We start from the raw sequence: 23,469 nt of genomic DNA, 5'->3' as shown, positions 1-23,469 counted from the left end.
CAAGCTCAGGGACATGCTCACCTTGCCTACAAATGTCATGATAATATAGGAATCTGTCTCTTCACTGGGATTCTCTGGTAAGGTAACTATTAAGTTTCCTTCTGCAGATCCCACCATCATTTTGACAAAGCAGGTAAAATCTCCAGCCCTATTTCGTAGGGCCGCTCAGATTTCTAGGAGTGAGGGACAACTATTTTTGATAGTTGAATGGACTCTGGCACAGACAAAATGACTTACCCAAAGTAACACAGACAATCCAATATGAAAAAAAGTTCTCACCTCCCAGTAGACTGCAGATTACTCAGGTCTTACTGTTGCAGGCACAGTTATCAAAAAACAGATCCATTGTTGCTGGAAACATTCCCACCTTAAGACTCTGAGCTCAGTAAACTCTATACAAGACTCAGCAGGTATCCACTTAGCTGAGTGTGCTAAGATCCATATGTTTGTCTTCATCTGCCTTGACACCTTCATGTGTTACATCCTATTAAGTAGATGGAAGATAATGCCACTGGTAGCTGCTAGGGGTTTCCTTCTAATTAGAATAAAAATATGAAGCAACTGTAAACTGTACAGAGTCTGAATTGAAATGCTAAAGTTGGTTGCTGGACTTCTATGAATCTATGAATAAGATCTCCCCTCAGCCTTCTTTGCTTTAGAATAAACCATCCACTTGTCTCAGTCTTTCCTCATAGATGCTGGAGATGAGCTCCAGTCCTTTCATCATCTTTGTGGCCCTCCGTTGGACTCCCCAGTATGTCCATGTCTCTCTTGTACTGAGGAGCTCAGAACTGCACACAGTGCTCCCAGCGTGGCCTCCCCAGTGCTTGGTAGAGGTGAATGATGGCCTCCCTCAACCTGTTGAATTATTCTGTCTAATGCAGCCCAGGACACTATTTGTCTCCTTTGCAACAAGGACACACTGCTGGTCACATTCATTCTGGTGCTCTCAACGACCCATGGGTCCTTTTTTGCAAAGAGTCTTTTCAGGTGGGTCCCCTGCATGCACTGGTGCATGGAGCTGTTCCTTCCCAGCTGCAGGACTTTGACATTTTCCTTGTTGGATTTCACAAGGTTCCTGTCAGCCCATTTCTCCAGCCTGTCTTTGCCAGAACAAACACACACCTCGCAACATCTATCATGAACCTGCTGCTCGCCAAGACAAGGCTTAAAGTTTTCTGTTTGGGAAATCCCTACGGAAACACATCTGTGCACCATGTCGTATCTGCATAGTGAGGTGAATGCTCAGAGCGGGCCATGGTTGCTGTGTGTTCTTCAGAGGTCATTCATATGGGCTCAGCAGCCTGCACGTCAGTCAAACCTACAGACTGAGTAATAGCATTACTTTGCATCAGGACCACCCACCATCAGGCAGTCCTGTCAGACTTACTGCTCTGGCTGCAATTCCAGACAAAGGCTAAATTGATAATAGTAAATTGAAATGTAATATAAATATATTACCATAAAGAGGGTAAATTGAAAATTAATAACATTTCTCTTCCTTTGTTGGAATAAATAAAATGTGTGTTAAAAAGTTTTCCAGCTGTGTGGAAATGCAACCTACTGTACAATCCTTAATATGCTGTTCAAACTCTGAGCCTGTCTGCTCTATTTGAAATGAAAGTTCCTTTTGTTAAGGATTTGTCCACTGCTTCCTCTCTACGCAGTATGAAACTGCAGTAGCGGGGAGGAAAACATGTTCTTGGTTGATTGAATTTCACACAATTAACTGTATTCCTTTGACTCCTGCCTCTTGACTAGTTTGGTTAAAGTTGGCCTATAAAACATGGCCTGCAACTAGTTCCTTCCAACAGAAAGAAGTAATGGCACAGGTACACGCTTTTGGTCCAGGGCAGTACCAGAGGTTTATTTTCTGTGCTGGATTTACAGAAGCTGTAATTTCATGTCACCCTCTTCTATCCCACTCATAGCACTTGGATGCAAAGGGAAAGGCTGTCACTTGGAGAAATCTGTTTATATGTTTCTGTCAATGAGCATCAGGCTTCATTTTCCCAGTCCTTCTGATGTCGGACAATGGAGATGCAGGGAATGGAAATGAAATCTGATGCTCAAAATTGAAGGAAAATGAATAGCTCACCATAAAAGATCTGAAGACACCTGTTGTGACAAAGCTTCTGTTTGCTCTTATAGGACAAATAGGGAAAGACTAGCCTGGGAATACGTCTGAGGTCTCATCTGGTCACAAACAGCAGCAATCTAACATATGTGGACTGAGAACAAATCTACCACTGAGGATAACTCACATTTATGGGCAACAAAATTGTCCTTGTAAAACACCTTTATGATGATATTGAAAAGGCAAGTCCTTGCTCTTGTGTGACGCTTTGGTTTGCAGGACAATGATCAATTCATACCACTGATGAGATCGTTACGAGATGAAAATGCACATAGGATTTATCTAAGAGATTTCTCACAGATCCATGGAGTACGAAATTCACAGCTGGAGGCATGAAATTGACCTCTCCTCAGAACAGCACAGTTTTGCACGTGGCTGTTAAAGAGGACTCTGCAAGAGACATAGAACAGAAGTCAGACTGAGAGAAAATACTGATTGTCTCCTGGAGGCAAGAAAAAACATGTGATTGTGAAGGGTGTAGCCCAGAGGAAATGAAAGAACCCAACCTCCAAAAGGCAGCTGTTAGAAAATAAAATGTACGCTAAAGAACCCATCTTCCTGCCACTACCAAGTAATTTTGCCATTGTGGAACCTAAATCAGAATGAAACATAGACATGATGCCTTGTAGTGGCAGTGATATCTACCAGCATGAGAATGGCAGTGCTGAGTGTTTCATGGAAAGATGATCACCTCCAAGAAATCTGTAAGAACAGAAAGCTAGATTTTAATCTATGACAATGAGATCTTGGGTGAATCTCCTCGCTGAAGAGGCATTAGAAACTAACTCACTGTCTTAACTGCCATAAAAAGGAAAGGCCAGGCAAAGTCAATATTTTCCCTCATGCAAAATGCTGAGTTTTGTCCAAGTAAAGACTGAGCTGAAATTAAGGTTCTGACTTGGGTTGGCACCAGTGCAGCAGCAAAAGGCTGGGTCCTCACACCTAGTGACATCAGCACTTGACAGAATTGGTGCAAGGTGACTAAACCCAGTAAAGCCATATGCCTTTCTGATCGAGCATCTCTTTGGGAGGTGCAGGTAAATAAAATCCTTGGTCTGAGCAGCTGGTGGGAACTAGAGAGTGAAATACTAATATTAGACCTGCTTTCACAGGTACAGTAAAAAGGAGACCATATTGAGCTTACTGCAGTACAGGTGACAGGAAGAAGAAAATCTGCCCAGGAAGAAAGGTCCTGAGATCTGGAGTACTGAGGAACACCAGGCAATCTGAATTAGCACTGTTGTTTTTAAAATAGAATAAAACTCACTTGGTGTAATTGAATACAGAGCCATCCACCCAAATCCACCCAGAGGTTGTGCTGTTCTTCAGTCCAATCCAGAAACAATGTGCTTGAATACGCTTGAACAGATCCTAGAAATGATGATGAATTACAAAGTGATTAATGACTAAGAAAGCCAGGCAGATAATGGAGGTCAGGATAAGTAAAGAGAACAGAAAGCAAGATACATCCCTTTGCCTGATTGTTCCTTAAGTGGTTGACAATATGCTTACCCACACCTTCTATTCAGGAAGAGCGGCCTTGCAAATCATGCATGGAATAAAAACTGTGTGTACACTCACAAGGAAGCATGCTTTCAGCAGTCCTGAGGAGATTCTTCAAAGGACATTTCTCAGGGCAGTATACAAGAAACAACTGTTGTTGAATATGCAAGTTGGATATGAGTGCCCTGTCAGCCAGGAGGGCCAACTGTGTCCTGGGGGGCATCAGGCAAAGCATCACCAGCTGCTCAAAGGGAGGGAATTGTCCCGCTCTGCTCTGCACTGGGGCGGCCTCACCTCGAGTTATGCGTGCAGTTTTGAGCACCGAAATATAAAAAAGATAGTAAACTATTAGAGACATATAGAGAAGGGTCATGAGTATGCTGAAGGGTCTGGAGAGGAAGCTGTATGAGGAGTGGCTGAGGTCACTTGGTTTGTTCAGCCTGGAGGAGAGGAGACTGAGGGGAGACCTCATTAGGGTCTTCAGCATCCTCATGAGAGGAAGTGGAGGGGATGGTACAGATCCTTTTACTCCCATGACCAGTGACAGGACCCAAGGAAAAGGCATGAAGCTGAGTAGGGGGAGGTTTAGGTTAGATACCAGGAAAAGGTTTTTCACCCAAAGCATGGTTGGGCCCTGGAACAGGCTCTCCAGGGAAGTGGTCACAGCACCAAGCCTGTCTGAGTTCAAGAAGTCTCTGGACAATGCTCTCAGGAACACGGTGTGATTCCTGGGGCTGTCCTGTGCAGAGCCAGGAGTAGGACTCAATGATCCTGATAGATCCCTTTCAACTCAGCATATTCCATGATTCTATGAAGTGCACCCCAGTCTCCTGGAGTTTCCTACACACTTTATGTAGGAATGTTTGCTATTAGAATTAATATTAACGCTCTACCATAGAGCTAGCTAGCAAGCTACTACAAAGTATTAACAATTACAGGTAAAATCAGGGCAGGGCAGGAAGTGCAGGCACTGACAGATGTGTAATAAAACCAGGACCAAAGCTCTTTAAATTTTATACAAACTTTCCTCTTAGTTTTTTGCAATGTTCGTTTCCTTTTGGCTAAATTTTAAGTCTTGTTTATTGTTAAAAGGTAAAGCCTGCAACAGAAAGTTAGCCCTGAAGTAAATCCCCTGCCCCTCTCTTCCCTCCAAAAAAAAAAAAAAAAAAAAAAAAAAGCCAAAGCCAAGAGAGGTACGTTTTTCTTGCCCACCTTTGCAATGAAACCAAAGAACAGCAACCTTTCAGTTGTATGGCTGTGCTCCATCCTTATCTCCTGCTGCCATAACAAAGCTTCAGAGAAGACATCTTCACTGAGAAGCTCTAACAAAGGTAGCTTGGTAAAGTCGTGGGAATAGGAGCAGCTTGAGGAACTACTTGAGTGTTGCTGGTGGTTTGGACGTGATTGCGCTTCCCTGGCACACAGAGGTTGAGCAGTCACAGCCTTTGCAGCATAAGACATGGATAGCTAGGAGAGTCTCACTTAGATGGGTAAGTCTGAGCAGGGATAATGGGTAACACTCGAGCAGCAAAGATAGTAGTAAGAAAGCAGCCAGACTAGGAAGGATTTCTTTATGCAGAGAAATGGGTAATCTGGGGAGGATGCCTATTTCTTAAGGAATCCAGATTTGTCTAAGCAAATGTGAGAGCCTGGTACATAGTCCCAGTCAAGCAGAGACCTGGATTTGTAAGCCCTCACAGAACATCATACAATGCAACTTCTGTCCAGGGACTGGAAGCTGTCCACGTTCACTGGACCCGATCTAATAAGCCCTGGCTTGCGCAAAACCAGATCAAGGGCTTCTGCTCTACTTAAGCAGATGTGCCTCAGTGCCCCATTAATCAGCACTAGCCCTTTCTTTAGTGACCATACATGCCCTGCCCGCAGTGAGCACCTGCAGTGGAACAGATGGTTCCTCCTTTCACCAGCACAACTGAGGTATTTTGGCAGAGAGAGGAAGTAAGCATTGAAAAAAGAGACTGAGGAAGAAATATCCATGCATGAACACAGGGAATGGCAAGGGTCACTGAGTAGGAGGAGCTGGAGCGGTTGCAGGGAGGAGAAGCATCGCTTTCGAAAAGGAAGCATTCCTTGAGAGTGGGGACGTACTGGTTTGTGAGCAATGCGTGCGTGACTGTCAAGTGTCACAGTCATTTCCTGTAGTCACTCGATCAGCCTTATTGAGGATAGGAGGGGAGGTGGAGAGGAGCAGTGGAAAAGGTTGTCTCCTGACATTGTTCATAGGATGATTCTGAGTAGCTGACAGTGATCCTCATCTCTCCCTTCTCCCCCTTGCTTCTCTGCTTCCTGCAAACTTCTGAGGTGTATACTGAAAATGGCAGCGCACTGTAACATCAGTCATAAATCCTTCCTCTCATTTAAAGCCAAAATACTGCTGAAGTGACATCACTGCTTGGATATCAGTCACTTAGGCATCTGCAAGGAAATGGGAGATCCTCAAAGGCTAAGAAAACCATTACCATTTCCCAGGTATCACTGATGACCAGGAGGTGAGCTCCCTGTGACCAGCAGGATACCTGGCTGGAATTCCAGTCCTTCTCCTCCTTGGAGAAGGAGTAGCAGCTCCCTCTGTAGGCCAACCACTCTTCAGGGCAGTGTGGGTAGGAGTCACCTGTAAAAAAAGACAAAATACTAGCTTTTCTCTATCATTAACCAACAGAAAGACACTTGTCAGCAAGGACCTACTGAAAAGCAACTCTTCTGGACAGTTGCAATGCAGAACACACAAGCATCTGAAAACAACAATGCATGAACACAGATTGTCTGTGCAGTTTCCAAATCTTCTAACAGTAGTCACGTGCACTCTGGTGCTGGTGCAAGCACACATACACACCCACCCACACACAGGTTTCCATTGAACTACTTAGACACCCAGTAACTAAAACTGGCTATCTGAAAGCAGATTACACTCTGTGGGTACAGTGTGATCATGCCACACATCAGGTGAGTGGATTTTAAGCAGATAACACTAGGCTTCTCCACATGGTCTAGCACCTTCTGCATGCATGCAGAAGTGTTACAGACCTTTCACATTTGTTCTACAGTTTAACACTATAATTACAGCCAGCAAGTCTACAACAGCTTTGCAGTATGTTTCATTTTCTTTGCCGCAGGATCTGAAATCGGTTGCCTGTGATCTGCACAAGGAATATATTCTTCAAAATATTCTGGATAGGCAGGGGGTACATAAGGCTAGTAGAAACCTAGAATAGCTTCTGGTTTAACCCCGTATAATGGAGCTCCTCTACTTAGATAAGTCTCCAGTCCTTTGCTTTTGGTTGCTCATTCTCAGCAATGCCTTGTGCACTTACTCATCTTCCAAATCAAAGCAATTGCCAGGGAGATGCTCAGTATCCCAAAGCCTATAGCCAAGCCCAGCACAACTGCTGACCACAGACGGGGAGCTGTAAACGAGAAAAGAAATCATAGTGAACAGCAGCCACATGAAAACCGACCATGGTTTTACACAGTTTGCTTTGTCCTGGACATTTCCATAAAGAACTGAGCTCTTTAGAGCATCACTGTCTACACCCTGGGTGCACATAGCCGACATCACTGTCCTTGCCCAGCCTACCTGGGGCCTCCCCATGCCCTTGCCCACTGGCCCAGGGTCCCATTTCAGCTGGGCTTGGGGCAATCAGTCCCTGCCTGAGCTTCCCAGAAGGTGCCTGTCTCCCCATCAGCCCCAGCTCTGCCCCTTCCTGGCCACAAAGATGGCTGGTCCAGCCCCTGTGGTGGCTGACCCCAAGTCAGCTGGAGCCCCCCCAGGCAACATGTGGAGCCTTGTGCTAGCACGAGCCTCCCAACAAACCCACTCCTGCCTCAGCATTGAAGCTTGGGGTGGAAACACCAGAGCTGTATTGCTACAGCCACCATGTTGCAGCTTAAATATAAAAAGAAACCAAAAGGTTTTCTCCCAGCTCTTTCAGCAACAGCAACAGGTTTAATCTTAGCATCCTGTTCACAGGCTTAGGCATATGGTCATGTTACATCTTCCCAGGATACTCCCAAGTCAGTTCTATGTTCTCATCTGCCTCTTCCATGGTGGGGTGGCAGGGTGAGAGAGCCAGCCTTGAAGACCTTTGGATGACTGTCCCTCCACAATTTCACCACCACCACCTGCTGTTCACTTGCTGCCACTGGCAGAGGGTGGCTCCACTTGGAGCAGCCTCCACTGTAGCCCAGCACAGCTTCCCTTCATAGGGCTGGTCAGGACTGACATGTAGAGATCTGCTCATGTCCAGCAGGACATGTTAACATCCAGGCTGCATGTTTCTTTCCTGTTGCCATCTCCTGGAACTGTGTTTGACCTGAGAGGCATTCACTTTCCATAAAGCATTTGAAATCCCAGCACTAAAATCTCCTCTCTCCCCAGCTCAGGAGAGGATGACACTGCCACAGATGAATTGCATGGGAGTTTGGTTTGCTTGTTTTATTAATCTCAGTATGATAGCAGCACAGACAACAGGACTTTCTAAGAAGCAGTAAATGTGCAGTTAATTTATGTACTACATCCTGCTCTTGTGATGCTCCAGAGCCTTCCACTCAAATCCAGAAGCAAAGTCCCCATTGGATCTCATGAAATTTGAGGTGTTTCTCTCTTGGTCATGTCACAAAGACCCAAAGAAACACATTTGATCTCCTGGTGGAGGCTGAAAACAAATGCATATCACATATCAAGAATAGTGTGGGAAAGACAAAGAAAGCCAGCGCTAAAACAGAAGGGAAAGGGACTTAACTTAGAAAACAAGAATGTGTCCTTTAAACATGGGAAGCTTTGTGCAAGAAAGTAGACCAAGTCAGTAAAGTAATAAATACTAATTCATTTTTATCTTGAGCAGTTTGCAGGCTCACTAATATTAAGGCCATTTTCTCATTTTTAGCAATATATTTAGACCTGCAGTTTTGGCTAGAAGTTTCGAAGGTAACAAGGGGGAGCACGAGGGAGCTTGGTTGTAAGCATCATCCTTTTGGTGTAAAGATCTTTTCTAAGATAAAGGTTTTGTCATATTTCCTGAAGCTTGTAGGACTTCTAGCTGCCCAATTATAGTTGAAAAATTATATTTCTTATTTTGTAAACACATTATTAAATAACAAACCCCCGCCTCCAGTTGCAAAACACAGAAAGACTTTTCAGTTACAACATACTCTTTGGCTTCACACAAGGAGAGAGAATGGGAGAACTGTAGGACTTGGACTGGATCTGGAACTTGAACTTTGACTCTGCTCTCTATTCTTCTTGTAAGGTCATGTTTTTATCTCTGGTGACTTGGGTTTTGTCATCAGAATAAGCCTCAAGAGAATGCCGTCAGCCTGAGGATAAGGGATAGGGTGGAGATTCTTCTCTGCAGATTACAACTGAAAACTAAGTAAAAGGAGATAAATATCTGTTGAGACATATCTCTTGGTTCTGAGATCATACTTCTGAGGATTTGCACTTCTGTTTTTCTTCCTCTCTTGCCTCTCCAAAGAAGCTATCTCGTGGATCCTTCAGATCACTGTTACTGATTTTAAGGAAAACTACTGCCAGGACCAGGGTGGGATGACAGTCCGTGAAAAGGTTAATCCTTAAATGTCAGCACCGGGCACCAGAGCTGGTGCCTCCCGGCAATGAATAGAGCAGTTCTCTATTGTTTTAGACCAACTGCAGAAAAAAAGAAATGACAAACACATCACACAGGCTAACACTGTCTTAAGTGACTGCTGGACTGACATTTTGGTACTGCAGCATATCTAAGACTCTCTGGAAGCCAAATAGAAGACACAACCAAGGCAACTCTTTGTTTCTGAGGAGTCCATAAGAGTCAAAACCTGTTTGTTTAACCAGAGGACTGATCTGTACACCCGTGATAGTGTGCCACAGAGATGAATACAAAGTCAGCAAGGGTGTGCATTTGAACAGAGAAAAAATGCCTGAGAGATCATCTCTCAAAAGTGATGGAGGCAGGGACAGAGTTGAATATGAAGATCTTCTAAAGGAAGGTACTTAAATTGAGCTCCTTAGGGACCCCTTGAATGCTGAAGAGAGCTGAGAAATAATCAAATAATATGCACAGAAAGTGTGTTCAAAGATCAGCTTCCTTATTTTAGGCTCTCTGACTTTAGCTCAAAAAGAGGAGGGTACATAAAAGGCTGTGGAAAGGAGGAATATCAAAAAGAAAAATGCAAACATCTCAAGAGATGTCACTGTGTTTTCAGATGAAAACACATGCAAGAGCAAGACTGCTTTCCAAGTGGATCGAGTGAGTACTGGAGAGAAACTTGGGGGTTTCTGTGCTGGCGTTTTTCTCATCATGCAGCAAGTGACCAGGCAGCAGTAACCACCATAGGTATATGCAATTATTCTGACCAGGGCATAGAAATCTTGTATCCCACAGTAAGAGCCCCTCTGCTGTAACAGCTCTGAAAAAAATTAAGGTGAACCATTAGTGTTGCAGCCAATGCAACACAACTCGTCTGAAGTACACAGGCATTTCATAGAATCATAGAACAGTTTGAGTTGGAAAGGACATTAAGATCATGCAGTTCCAACCCCTCCTGGCCTTACAAAGGAGACACTTACAAAGAATGACCATCAATGCAAAATCTCACTCTCCTAAGGTGACATTTCTCAACTAAACAGCCAGAGGAACTGCTCAATGTGACACTGAATACGCCTATCAGGGGTAATGGAGAGAAAATAAGGGAAGGAAAAATTTTAGGAAAGCACCAAGAAAATCTTCCTGATAGTAAGATTCCCTGCAGAACTGTCTCAAGGCAAAAGCTGAAAATTTGCTCACTGGGAGGCATATAAAACTAGAACACAGAAAACACAAAAAAATCTATTACAAAAGAATCCTTCGTAGCCCCAGGGGAGAGACGCTGCATGATATCATATGCCTTCTCTGTCTCTGATCTCTGATTACCATATGCCTCTAATTTATCTGTATTCGCATCTTGCCTGCCCTTCAAAGTACTAATGCTCACAATCCCTTATTGCTGACAAGCAGACAACTCTAAATCTCTTGTGGACAAAAGGATGCCTGGGTTGAATGCCCAGGAGTAGACACTGAAAAAAGAGGGAGGGGAACAATCCTGGGTCTCAAACCCATCAGCTTTTTTCACATTAAAATATTCACAGTAATTTTAGAACCAAAGCAACAGCACCCTGAACTGGCACTCAAAATCAGTAGCCAGCTGAGAGTTTCTGTTAGATCTCGCTTGCACTCAAAATAAAATCTTTTGCTGACTGACCTCACCTGGCTTTCTTACCTCTTTTTTTCTGTGAAGCTTTGGCCCTTGGCGGAGAAGCCTGAGAGAATTTGACAGACATATACGTTACCTCCTCACTCACATCAGCTGCAGAAGTTTCTGATCTGCTTCCCTCCATGCCAAAGCAAAGAGTGCACACAAGATGTTTCGATCAGGCTGTTGAACAACAGGGCTCCACGCCTGCGAAACAGGAAACCTGAGGCTATATTCAAAAGACTAAGAAATGTGAAGTTGCAACCTCCATCTCCAGCTGCCCAAGATAACCAAATTTACAACAGAATGGAAAGCAGTGGAACTCTAGCAACTTCCATTTCCTAATCTGATGAAGGATGTTTTAAGAATAACTGCTAGTGGAAAAGGTGATTAATCACCAAACTCATGAGTATTCTAACTGTTGCCAACGCAAGAGGGTGTGGTTACACGGAGGCAGTAACTGGGAGGATGTGTGCTGCTCTGAGGAGCTTCCTTTCAGGGGCAGAAGCAGGTGGATAATGAGAGCACAAGGTAAGAAGGTGAATAGCATGGGCACAAGATGAAAATTGAGATTAGCAATGGCTACAGCAAACTGGCAGCCCAGCTGCTGTCAAAAGGGAAGTAGAGGTGGACAGTATGAGTTTGAGAAGGAAGCCTTGTGAGCTCTGGACACTTCTACTAGAACTCTTTCTACACCAAATACCAGTGTGAATATGCTTGCGACACAAGGCAGGTACTGAGAGCTGGCATCCCTCAAGACTCTGAGTCAACACCTTAACAGGATATGGACATGCTGGAGACAGTCTAGCAAAGAGCCACAAAAAGCAGCAACTCTTCTATGAGGAAAGGCTGAGAGATCTGGGACTGTTTAGCCTGAAGAAGAGACATCTTGGAGAGCATATAATTAATGTATATAAATTCCTGAAGGAAGGGTACAAGAAGAGTCAAATTCTTTTTAATGGTGCCCAGTGACAGGACAAGAAGCAATGGGCACAGAAGGTGTTCTCTCTGAACATCAGGAAACACTTTTTTACTGTGGGAGTGATCAAACACTGACAGAGGTTGGCCAGAAAGGCTGAGGTGCCTCCCTCAATAGAGAGTTGTCTGGACGCAGTCCTGGCCTGTAGGTAGACCAGGCTGTAGATGGCCTGTCTTGAGCAGGGGGTTGGACCATAAGACCTTGAGAGATCCCTTCCCAACACAATCACTTAGTGACTCTGTGGTCAGCAATAACAGGAAAAGATACTTTTCTTTTGAAGTACTGACCACTGATGAAATAGTTCAAGTTGCACTAAGGGAGGTTTAGATTGGATGTTGGGAAAAATTTCTTGACCAAAAGGATTATCAAGCACTGGGACAGCTGTCCAGGAAAGTGGTTGCATCACCATCTGTGAAAGTTTTTAAAAAAGATGCAGGTGTGAAGCTTAGGGACATGGTTAAGCGGCGGGCTTGGCAGTGTCAGGTTAATGGTTGAACTCGGTGATCTTAAGAGTCTTTTCCAGCCTAAAAGATTCTTTGATTCTATGGTGGGGAGTACTGATGCTTCTAGCATCCTGAGAAACCTCTTAGCCACATGGTTGGCTGATTTTTGTTTTAATCCAGATCCTGATCCTTTCCATTTCATGCTCAGAATGGGGGTGTTTGCCAGGCTCAGGGTGCACATCTTCAGCACAGCAGAGTACAGGCAGTTTACCAGCATTGTTTGGGCATTCTCAACAAAGTAGTTGAGATGACTGCTACTCTCAGCAGGGATGATTGTTATGCATCCTGGTGACATGCTCTAAATTTGAGAAATGATTGCATGGGAGGATGCTTAGTTTGATATAGTGTTGTGGCCAATTTGTTACAATGCACATGTCTAGGAAGGCAGGAATCGGATATTTCTGCAAATTTCTCCACTTGCCTATAAGAGCAGCATGTAGCACTGACAGAATTCCTCCCAATCCTGCGTAGAGCCTGTAGACAGCAAGACAGGGAGTCTGTGCTTGAAGGGAAGGGGAAAGCAGAAGGCAGCAGGAAGAGGAAGAAAGTCTCTCCTGAATACTTTGAGTGGATAATACAGAAGTCTAAAGAGAGCTCTCAAGCCCAGAGAGCTCCTACACTCACAAGGACAACTTATCTGGGAATACAATCTGTGTGGCTGAAAAGAAGCCATCAGGATTCAGACACAGCCTAAGTGCCAAGACCAAGGGGAAAAGGCCCCGCAGGCTGCCTGTAGGGCCAGAGTGACCAAAAAGACAGTGCTATTTTTGAAGAACTGGAGAAGCAAAGGCTCACAAGATAGAATTAAGAGCTCTGTTTTGATGCGGTTTACCATTTTTTTCTCAAATATCAGTAGTAAGTTGAATTCTTAGTTTCAACAGGAAATAGAGAGGGAGCAGTTACACCGTAGGAGGTGGGCAGGCAACGCACAATTAATAGCTAAGTGTGAATAAATAAGTCTCACTTCTGCAGCTGTGCCATACTCCCAGTCGAATCACAGCAGGACTAAATTAATCAGTTTTCCAGGAGCCAACAATGCTCCTTCCCCAGTTCTTCACTGCTCGAGCAGCATACCATGGGGAAACCTTCCAAACATCTCAAACAAGTGGCTTCTCTAGCATGTTGCTGAGTTCACTAAACACCACATTTCTTTCTTAAGTAAGAGATGCAAAAGCCTCAGAACTCTGACAAGGAACATCTGTCCCTTCCAGCAAAAGACCCCTGGAAAGTGGACTCTTATCATTGCAGTGGGAGCATGACTTCAGGAGATAAACGTCCTTTAAATGGGCCAGTCTCAAATAATTTATAGCTTTATGAATCTCACCACCCTTGAGCACTATCAGCTGGACCTGGAATTCTTCTGCAGTGGCAAAACTTGCAGGAGCTGTGAGAGACGTCTTGATTCTAAAGTATAACAAAACATGAACGTACTGGATGGAGAGAGTCTACCACAGTAGACACAAAGCAGGGACAAAATCAGAAGGATCGAGGCCACAAAGCAGTTTTATGAACTGGTCTAGACCCCTCGCTCGTTTAACACCCTGGAGGCACCCGGTGGGGACGGCAAAGCCCCAGGACAAACTGCTGGACCACCACCACCTCCGGCAGCGGGAGTAAGGGGAGCGGTGCCGCCGAGGAGCCCGCCTGCTGCTGTACGGGGGATAGAAGAGGGGAAAGCGCGACTTCCAGCTGGGAAAGTCACAAGGCATTGGAATGAGGTGACTTCTAGCCGGGAGCCCGGCGACCCCACACCTTGAGACTGCATCCCACTGCCTCGCACTGCGCCCCACTGCCTCCCAAAGGCCGCCCCCGCCTGAGAACTCGCCCTTTCCGCCGGTCCTCGCCGCTCATTGGACAGGAAGCGATAGGAGGCGGGGCCCCGGCACAACCTGCCCCGCCCATTGGGTGGTGGAGGGAAGTGGGCGGGGCCCGGCGCAGCCCGGCGCTCCCCGCCGCGCTCCATTCGCTGCGGGGCCGCTCCTGGGCGGGCGATCCCGGCGGCTCCCGGGCTCCCATTGGCGGCGGCGCCAGTTCCGCCACGCTCTTTCCGGCTTGCGGTGCGGCGAGGGAGCCGGCCGGGACGCGGAGGAGGCCGGTGTCGTCCGTGCCCAGCATGGGATACCCGTGATACGCGGGTCTCTCTTCCCTACGGGCGGCGGCGCCTGTGCCCGTGCGCGGCGGGGAGGACCCGGGGGCGGCCGCAGGTGGGTGCGCGGGACTGGGTCTGGGATGGTGCGGAGCGGGGCACGGCACGGCGAGGGGGAGCCGCGGGGCAGCGGCCGGGGGGACTGGCCGGAGTCGCTCCCGGCGCCGCGCGGCGGGTTCCCGCAGGAGCCGTGTCCAGTGCTGGGGGCAGGGACCTGCCTTTAGCCTCGGGAGAGACGAGTCACGAGCCCTCGTGTCACGGGCTTCCTGCTTTCAGCGAGCGCGCAGGGGAACAGGCTGCCCAGGGAGGCTGTCGGGTTTCCCTCGCTGGGGATATTCCAGAGCCGCCCGGACGCCATCCTGTGCGTTGTGCTCTAGGACGGCCCTGCTTGTGCGAGGAGGTTGGACCGAGTGACCCGCTGTGGTTCCTTCCAACCTGACCGATTCGGGGGTTTAGGTGTTTCTAGCCTAGTGTTGGCGTCTGGCCCCCGCGGCGAGCAGGGCCCCGGGCTCGGCAGTGTCGGGCAGGGGTGCGGGGAAACCCCTGGGTTCCGTCAGATGGGCTCTGTACCCGTCTGCAACCGGGCGATTATTTAATTGAGGGTCTGCCGGCTGCCTTCTGCCTGCACGTGGGGCTTTACCAAAATCTGCGGCAGGAGAATCTGTTGTACTGCTCTGGTTGGCTGGTGCGATCATTGAATGTTTTGTGTGTGACTTTAGCATGAACCTGAAAGCCAGGTCTTCTAGATTTTATTATTATTACCATCTTCATTACAGCTTCGTTGCCTGGATCTCACACAGGATGTCTTGCTTTCCTCCTTCCCTTGTGTAAACGGAAGAAAACTTCTGTGAAATTGCAGCTTAGCATTATTAAACACTTTTAGATTCTCAGCTAAAGTAGTACTAGAAAGATAATTATTAAGATTAAGGCACTTGAACAGAGCCTGATTAATCACAGTGGGTCTTTCCTGTGAGCTCTCTACATGAGATCTGTTGAAGGGGATTGATTAGAGGCCTGATAAATAATTTTCTGCTGACTGGTTTCTTGGTGCAATGCAATATCAGTGGTTTATGCCTGAAAATTACTCCAGTGTTCAGCCTGCTGGACTCTGATCTGGCAGCTAATTAGTGTGCTCAGCAACAAAACTTTTGGAGGTCCCAAGGGAAAATTCAGAAAAGAGCCCCAAGTGGGCCCAGTGAATTGCCTTTAGCCATGCAACAGACTCAGATTTAGTGTCTCTGGGGAACTGTGAGTTGTTTCTAGACTTCAACTTCTCCTTTTTGTAGTCAGGACTGAGGAAGTGGCTAATCATTGACTCCATGACCCTGAAGTTAGTTTTCAGGGGGCTGAAACAGTTAATCCTCTGTGTTCTCTGTGGCTTGTGTACAGGATGTCATCACCTTGCCATACCTCTGCCTTGCTGCTGGTCTTTATGGCCCTGGCTGTATCAGGGGCTGAGCAGTCTGAAGAGAGGAGCTGTGATGTGATTGGTGATGAAAGCAGTGAGTCACAAATGGAAAGAGCCCTGCTGAAGAAACTGGAGCCCTTGAGCCACATGAGGTACAGTACAACACCCTGCAGGCCTTGGGGCTGTGCAGTGCCTGCCCTTGGGCCAGGAGGAGGGGAAGATTTGGGGTAAGACTGCAAAATGGGCTCCTGCACCTGTATGGGCTCTCACTCTTGCAGGTCTGAAGTGCCTGCTGCTCTGAGAATCCAGTAATCCAGTGGGTTGTCTGTTCTGTCCTTTCCCTGCTGCAGGTTTAACGTGACTGTGGATAAAGGCAAAACAGAAGACTACGTCTACCAATTCAGGGTGTGCAGAGAGGTCAACAGCACCTCGCATGATTATGGTGGCCTGGTGCAAACAGATAGGCAGAACGGAAAGACCACAGTGATAGGAAGAATCAATGAAACCCAGGTCTTCAATGGAAGTAAGATTCCGCTCCACACTTTTCTTACTCAGCAGCTGCCTTTTGCCTCCTGATCTGGATTTGCAGTCTGTGGGTTTCTCTCCTGGCAGGTGACTGGATCATGCTGATTTATAAAGGAGGTGATTCATATGGCACTCACTGCAGTGGTGAGAAGAGACGAGCTGTGATAATGATTTCTTGCAAGCGGGGAGTTACAGCGGTGAGTGACATATGAGGTGGGAGAGGATCAGGAGGCTGCCAGACAAGTAGTTGTTTGTAAGCACAAGGGCTTTGAGGGGGCAGCGAGGTGTCCTCCAGTATCTGTTGCCTAGCTGCACCAGCAGTGATAGAACTGTCCCCTGGTGAAGTTCAATGTGCCTGGGCATGTTTTCACATGACTTAACTTTTCACAAATTGCAGAGTTCATTCAGCATTATTTCTGAAGAGCGGGAAAAGGAGCAGGAGTGTTTCTACCTCTTTGAGATGGACAGCAGTGTGGCTTGTCCAGCTGAGAATTCCCACCTCAGCGTTGGCTCCATTCTGCTGATCACGTGAGTCATTGGAAGAGCTGTTTGTGCCTAGCCCATAATCTCCAGTGCTATTTAGAAACCTCACAAATGCTATAGTAGACTAATTAATTGTAGTATACCTACCCACAGCCACCATTAGATGCCTCTGAGCTTTTTGGACAAAAGATCTTGCTCAAAGCAAGAGCAGGGCTGCTCTGTTCCCTGTAAACAGTCTCCTTCATAGCTTACAGACACTTAAAACATGGAGATGTGACTTCCTAAAAATGTATAATGGCTCTTTGCTAGAGCTCAGAATTCAGATCAGGAGTCTTGACTCATTTTCTGTGTGCTTAGAGGCACTGCTTCACATAATGTTGCTAAAAGGTTTATACTATCAGATCGATAATTTGGGGACCTTCTGTGATCTGTTTTCTGTTTATAGCTCTGCTCTTGAGTGGTGCTCAGATACTTGCTCTAATGCCAGTATGAGGCAGGTAGCTGGCTTGGAAGAGATTGTCTATAGGATTTCCTCAGCTTTTATTTATTTATTTATTTATTTATTTTAATTCTGCCTTCCAGGTTTGCCTCACTGATTGCAGTCTACATCATTGGTGGGTTCCTCTACCAGCGCCTTGTAGTGGGAGCAAAGGGCATGGAGCAGTTTCCTCACTTTGCCTTCTGGCAAGATCTGGGCAATTTGGTGGCGGTGAGTGAAAATCCCTATATATTCCCAGCCTGGCCCCTGTATTAGGAGAAAATGGCAGACTGTGTCTGTGGGGTAGACCTACTGTCAGAGTGATGTACCTTGAAGCAGAAGAGGTTATCTGTTTCATTTCTCTTGAGTATTCTATTTTTGAATCCTTGCCAAGACTGATTCCCTGCCACTATCCTGCAACTGCTACATAACAAACTAGAACACATGCTTATTAGGGGTTAATGCTTTCCAAAGAGAAATGTTCACCTGTGGACTCTGAAATACTCATGTCCGACCTCCCTGAAACCCTCCCTTGGCCATCGTAGGCAGTGCCATTTATACCTCATGCTTGCCTTGGCCTGATGTTGCTGCACAGTTAATCAATATGCCCAGAGCTTTCAGGACCGAGCAGGATGTTTCTGTGTCAAGACAAAGTTTTGGGGACATGTCTTAGGTAGCAGAGCAATAGGCATAATCCCTTAGCAAAAGAGAAGTCCCAGGAGCTGCTTTGCTTTGGATGCTGAGCTAGTTTCAGAGTCTGATGCTGGTGCCATGTCCTGTGCTTGTAGGACGGCTGTGACTTTGTGTGCCGATCCAAGCCTCGAAACGCGCCAGCCGCGTACCGCGGTGTGGGGGACGACCAGCTGGGTGAGGAGTCTGAAGAACGGGATGACCACTTGCTACCAATGTGATAGGCTTTCTACACTGAGTTCTTTTCTCCCCATCTTCCCAGTGCTTGTTTAGCCGGGTGCCTCCCAGCCAGTTCTCCTTCTCTCACTTCTGATTTTCTTTACACTGCTGCTCCTGTCGCCGGTGTGTCAAGTCCCATGGATGCCTCTGGATGTGAACAGCACTGGTCCCTGATGATGTGTCTTACAAATATAATGCTGCTTTAGGTTTTTAAAAATGCAGCAGAGCTGGGAGAGAAGTGCTGAGAGTTGAGTAAAGACAACAAAAAAGCAATCTGAGTGTTCAGCACTGAGCAGGAATGGGAGATGAATCAGTGAGAGGAAAAAAGGGCCATGGATAGGTACAGAAAGGGGAAGGGAAAAAGGCCATGGGCTGAAACAGCTGACACTGTAAAAGGGATATTTTGTCTTTTTTTTTTGTTTGGTTTTTTTTGTTTTTTCCCTAGGGTTTACACTGGAATTATTTTTCTTTGAATGCATTTTCAGCTTTTTTAGCTTCTGTACTGTTACACAGTTTCTGCTGGCATAACTGGCACAGAGTGCTCTATGCCAGACTCTGGGGGTGGAAGAGGCATTAGCACCTGTGCAGTCTTTTGTTTTACTAATGGCATAGTATTGAGAAGTATGCACTGGTTTCCATCAACAGCTGTAAAGGGATACATGCCAGCCTCTCACACTGGGGAGGGGCAATGCTAAAAGAATATAGGAATTAAATAGTCTCATGACTTCAGTCAAAATATTGTCTCTGTCTTCTCAATCATTGAGAAGCAAAAGGAAACGATGTGCTACTAAGGAAAAGGAACATTTGCTGAAACTGACATCAAGACAAAATGAGACAGGTAGCTGCCATTTGAATTCTGATACAAGCTTCCCAAGGTGACTGCCCACACAGCTCAGTCGCTGTCAGCATTGTGATTTCATGCTTGCCAGAAGTTCCTTGGTTGGCAGAGGGTTTTCCTGTGAAGCTATCAGAATTTATTTTTGTATAATAGGAACCACCGAAGCCCAGGATAAGAATGGTAACACACTGAAAACTGCATAAGGGACTCTTGCACTTACTTGGTCAACTTTCATAAATCACTGTCCCCTTAAGCATAGTGCAGGCCAGTCTTAATACACTTGCCCTGTGCAGATGGTACTTACATACTGCCAATGTCTGGGAGTGAGAGAGATCTTCTCTTGGGGCCCTGGTGAAAAGCAGGTACAGCTGAGTTATAGACTTAAGGGGAACCTTCTGGAACTTGGCACCTTGATTCTTAATTGCTTTTTATTTGAGAGGCTACACTCTGAGCAATCCCCTTCTACCCTATTGTGGACTGGCAGGAGAACTGCCCTCAGTCTTGAGGGCAGAGACTGTGAATAAGCAAGCCACTACTGGTATCAGCAGAGTACAGACAAAATTCATGTATTTTTAATGCTGTCTGAACAACGACATTGAGAGAAGAGGGGTAGCCCTGCTTTTTTGCTGGGTTTAAAGTGGGCAAACAATTCCTGCTTTCTTTGACCTTTGTTACAGTCTCAGTCTTTCTCACAAGATGGGAAAAATAGGAAGTCTGTTGTAACTGTTTTTCATGGTGGTGTTTAAGGTAATTTTTTTTGTACAAAACACAACTTTCAAAAATAAAGTGACCAAAAAAAAAACTTGTGAAGTGTTGTGCTGATGTAACAGGAGCTTGCTTTGGTGCCAAAGTATCTTTCCTACACAAAGCTGAAAGGTGGTGCCTTGTGCCTGAACTACTCTTGCCCGCAATGAATCTGTTGTTGTTAGTCCATGGTTTTTGCTGCCCCGTTTCACTCCAGTTTGCCTAGGGCTTAAGAGGGAAGGCTATGGACATCTTTCAAAACCAAAACGTTAAAAGCTCAAGTAGTTATGGATGGATGGATGGATGGATGATGCTCTGTATTCTTCCGCAGCAACAAAAATCAAAAGTAACTTTGTGATGAAGGTTGAACTTATCAAAGACTCGGTTAACGTTCAGGTTCAGGAGGGGGATTAAAAAGCAACCAGACATGCAAAGCCTGATCAAGCATCTTTTTATTAAGAACAGTGAACATGAAATGAAGAAGGGAAGCCTTCCCATTTGACTGAAATAAAATCCAGTCCTCAGAAGTAGCTAGTAACACTTGCAGGCTAGCTGTCTGCCCACCCTGCCAAGGGTCAAACTGAACAGTTCTATCACACCCAGCCTGCTAAGGAGAAAATGGTTTAAGGGCACACTTCCTCTGCTGATTGCTGATTCTAACCTCCCCCTTCCCTGCCCCCAAATTACATTGGGCTAAATAGTGTTATCAGGGTGCAAGCAAGCATAGGCAGCTTCCTTGGGGCCTATTTTCATTCATGAAGCCACAGAAGTCTTCTCTCCCAAGAACAAGGATGTAATGAAAGAGATCCAGCAGTATAGTTAGGAATGCAAGAAGCTCCTGCCACATTTTATCCATTTACTAGCACGTTCCTCTCTTTTTCTAAGAGGGGTCAAGAGCCCATTCCAAAGATCTCCAATGTTTTCCTACCTATGCTATTAGGCCTTCTCCCATGTCACTACAGCTTTTCTGCAACAGTAGATGCTTTCCACACAGAACAGTCTTATGTTTCACTCAAATACTCACATGAAACTTCTAAAAACAGAAAAGCCAAGACACATGGTTTATAACACCATCTTGCTTTCAGGTATTTGGCTCTAGAGGGCACTTACCTCTTCATAGTTTGTGTGATTCTTCCAGGGGTTTTGCCTGTTTGTTTGAAGCAGAGGTGCTTCTGGAAGAGAAGAACTCTGCCCAGGTTTTCACCTTTGGCAATTTGCTTACAAAACTTCAGAATACCACATCTGGTCCTTTAAAAAAAGCCCAAACCCCAAACCTGGAGGGGCTGAATAGTAGGAACTCGGTCTATAACATAACTTCTACCCTTTAGAAATGAGAAGTAACATTAAAGAATTAGTATTCAGTTGTTGTGGGGTGTGTTCAGTTTTTTAACTGAGGAAGAGAAATATTTGTTTTAGAATAAAAAGAAAAAACAAACAAACAAACAAACAACCAAACAAACAAAAAAAGCCTTAGGCAGGCAGTACAATCCTGCCAGCTTAAATTTTGTCCCATAAGCTCTCCTGAGGATAATGAAGATAGACACAAAAAGAATACAAATTGGTAAGAAAACACGCACACACACAAAAAGAAAAAAACCCAAACAAACCAGCCCAGTTTCACAAAGAGCCTTGGTGCTTCTGGAGACTCCTTTGGATCTGAAAATTATGCCCTAGCACAATGGGAAGACAAACCTAGTGCTGCAAGGTTCCCTAATATTAGACAATCCCCTCCCCTTCGACTTTCCCATCGCTTTGTCATGAGCACTCAGGAAAAATCCTCTGTCTGGTTCTGAGAGGAGCACCTGGAGTGAACAGCTGCCACAACACTTCAGCTTTACTGTCTCCTGTAGACATGCAGAGTGAAGACACAACAGCCCCTATTGCCATAGGCCTTCAGGTTTGGTATGTGTGCTGGAATGGCTATTAAACCCAGTTCATGAGCAGCCTAGGTATTTTCAAAAGTGGAAAAGCAGCATCCCTTTTGCTCAAATTCTTCTTTGTCCACCTCTGTCACTCAGAATTTCCTAGTTACCCTTCATAAAACCCCAAGCACAGGTGCTCCCAATGTCCATGTCAGGCCAGCTCTCCTTGTGTCCCAAGTTCTGGCAGTGATATTCAAAACTAGTATCTAGCAGACCTGCCATGGCAAACACAGGTTAGAGCAGTTCCCTTTCAGAAGTCTTCTAAGACAGAAAGAGATCCCCTTCACAGCTTTATGTAGTATATAGGGGAGTCATATTCAAAATCGGTAAGAAGGAAAGTTGTTTAAAGGCCCCAGGTGACAGTTCTCCTCAACCTCATAGCACCATTAAGAGACCAAGACATGGGCTTGTGCATGGCAATTTCAATCAGTTAAATTCCTTCTCATTCTTCTTGAATGCAAGACCACAGGGGACTGTTCCATTCTTCCCTGCCCCAGCAGGATGCTCCAAAACTGGCAGCTGCCCTGGCGTCACAGCAAACGTGAGACCTCTGGCTTCAGAGCTGTTAGGTCTCCTTGAGGACATTGATCTTGGCACAGATCTTGAGAGCTGGTCCCAGCTTGATGTTCATGGCACTCATGAGATGTTCCTCCTTTAGAAGCAATAGGGCCTGACCATCGATTTCCTGTGCCCGAAACTCCTCAGCAATCTCCTGGCACCCTATGAAACAAACCAAAAAAAAAAAAAAAAAAGAGTAGTGAGAAGCATACATGCTTTGGGCACTCCCCTGCTCCTACTCTCTGCACCTCTGGCAGGTACAGAAAAGCAAGCTAGGAATCTAACCAACCCCCCTCCCCACTTTAGTCCTCAGTCTCCCTGAGCACATAGGATACTTGAGAAATGCATCTTGAGAATCCATGACCTACTCCAATTCAGAAACATGCAGGAGCACTAGGCACCACTGACACTATTTTCTTTCCAGAAAGAGAGCCAGTGTATCTCCCCCTGCTACTGGCTCACAGGGGTGCAGGAGAGGATCTTAACTTCACCTTGCAGTGATGCAATGAACTCGTACACTTCCTCCACACTCCAACGAGTAGGATTGCTGGACAGGAAGACTGGGTTGATGCCGTGGAGATCTGGGGTAGGTGGGGCCATACTAGAGTTTGCCAGGTCCCTCTCTCCATGACTGGCTCTTACTGACAGGGGTCCTGGAGATGTAGGGGACAAGGCTTCATCATAGCTGGAGTTATCAGAGCCTCGACTTGAGTCTTCCTGACCCTACAAGCCCATGGGAAAGAAAACAAAAGGTGTTTTGTAAGAAATTCAAAATTATTAGCTGCAAAGTAGAATCACAGAATAGAATCATAGAATAGATTGGGTTGGAAAAGACCTCCAAGATCATCAAGTCCAACCCCTGATCCAACTCCAATTACTATATCATGGCACTAAGGGCCACATCCAATCTCTTTTTAAAAACCTCCAGGGATGGTGAATCCACCACCTCTCTGGGTAGGCCGTTCCAATGCTTGATTACCCTCTCTGTAAAGAATTTCTTCCTAACATCTAACCTAAACCTCCCCTGGCAGAGCTTGAGCCCATGTCCCCTTGTCCTGTTGTTGGTTGCCTGGGAGAAGAGACCAACCCCC

At 45.9% G+C, this 23,469-nt stretch overlaps 3 protein-coding genes across 6 annotated transcripts in view; 1 reads left to right on the top strand and 2 right to left on the bottom strand.

Annotated features, from left to right (window-relative positions):
- Window positions 1–1,859: 1,859 nt before the first annotated feature.
- On the bottom strand, window positions 1,860–14,158 carry KLRG1 (killer cell lectin like receptor G1). Its single transcript, XM_027906098.1, has 6 exons — window positions 14,024–14,158; window positions 10,913–11,092; window positions 6,973–7,065; window positions 6,121–6,272; window positions 3,405–3,508; window positions 1,860–2,527 (listed from the first exon to the last, which is right to left on the bottom strand). The coding sequence occupies exons 2-6, from the start codon at window positions 11,028–11,030 to the stop codon at window positions 2,416–2,418; spliced, it is 579 nt and encodes a 192-aa protein (XP_027761899.1). The 5' UTR covers window positions 11,031–11,092; window positions 14,024–14,158; the 3' UTR covers window positions 1,860–2,415.
- Window positions 14,159–14,426: 268 nt separating this feature from the next.
- Window positions 14,427–19,952, top strand: M6PR (mannose-6-phosphate receptor, cation dependent). The gene is made up of 7 exons (XM_027906100.1): window positions 14,427–14,571; window positions 15,903–16,073; window positions 16,272–16,444; window positions 16,534–16,643; window positions 16,844–16,974; window positions 17,512–17,638; window positions 18,196–19,952. The coding sequence occupies exons 2-7, from the start codon at window positions 15,904–15,906 to the stop codon at window positions 18,316–18,318; spliced, it is 834 nt and encodes a 277-aa protein (XP_027761901.1). The 5' UTR covers window positions 14,427–14,571; window position 15,903; the 3' UTR covers window positions 18,319–19,952.
- Window positions 19,953–21,343: 1,391 nt separating this feature from the next.
- Window positions 21,344–23,469, bottom strand: part of PHC1 (polyhomeotic homolog 1) — a 17,827-nt gene continuing 15,701 nt past the window's right edge. For all 4 annotated transcript variants that reach the window (XM_027906086.1, XM_027906087.1, XM_027906088.1 and 1 more), the window contains 2 exons: window positions 22,870–23,101; window positions 21,344–22,540 (listed from right to left, as the gene is read on the bottom strand). In XM_027906086.1, the coding sequence (XP_027761887.1) occupies window positions 22,386–22,540; window positions 22,870–23,101 (387 nt within the window). In that variant the 3' untranslated portion in view covers window positions 21,344–22,385. The remainder of the gene's footprint in view (window positions 22,541–22,869; window positions 23,102–23,469) is intronic.

Source organism: Empidonax traillii, unplaced genomic scaffold, assembly GCF_003031625.1.
Source record: "Empidonax traillii isolate 1590-97213 ecotype Southwest subspecies unplaced genomic scaffold, ASM303162v1 scaffold1246:size530596, whole genome shotgun sequence".
NCBI classification, from domain to species: domain Eukaryota; kingdom Metazoa; phylum Chordata; class Aves; order Passeriformes; family Tyrannidae; genus Empidonax; species Empidonax traillii.
The sequence above is the reverse complement of the archived record's forward strand: the minus strand, read 5'-3'. Positions and strand labels throughout refer to the sequence as shown.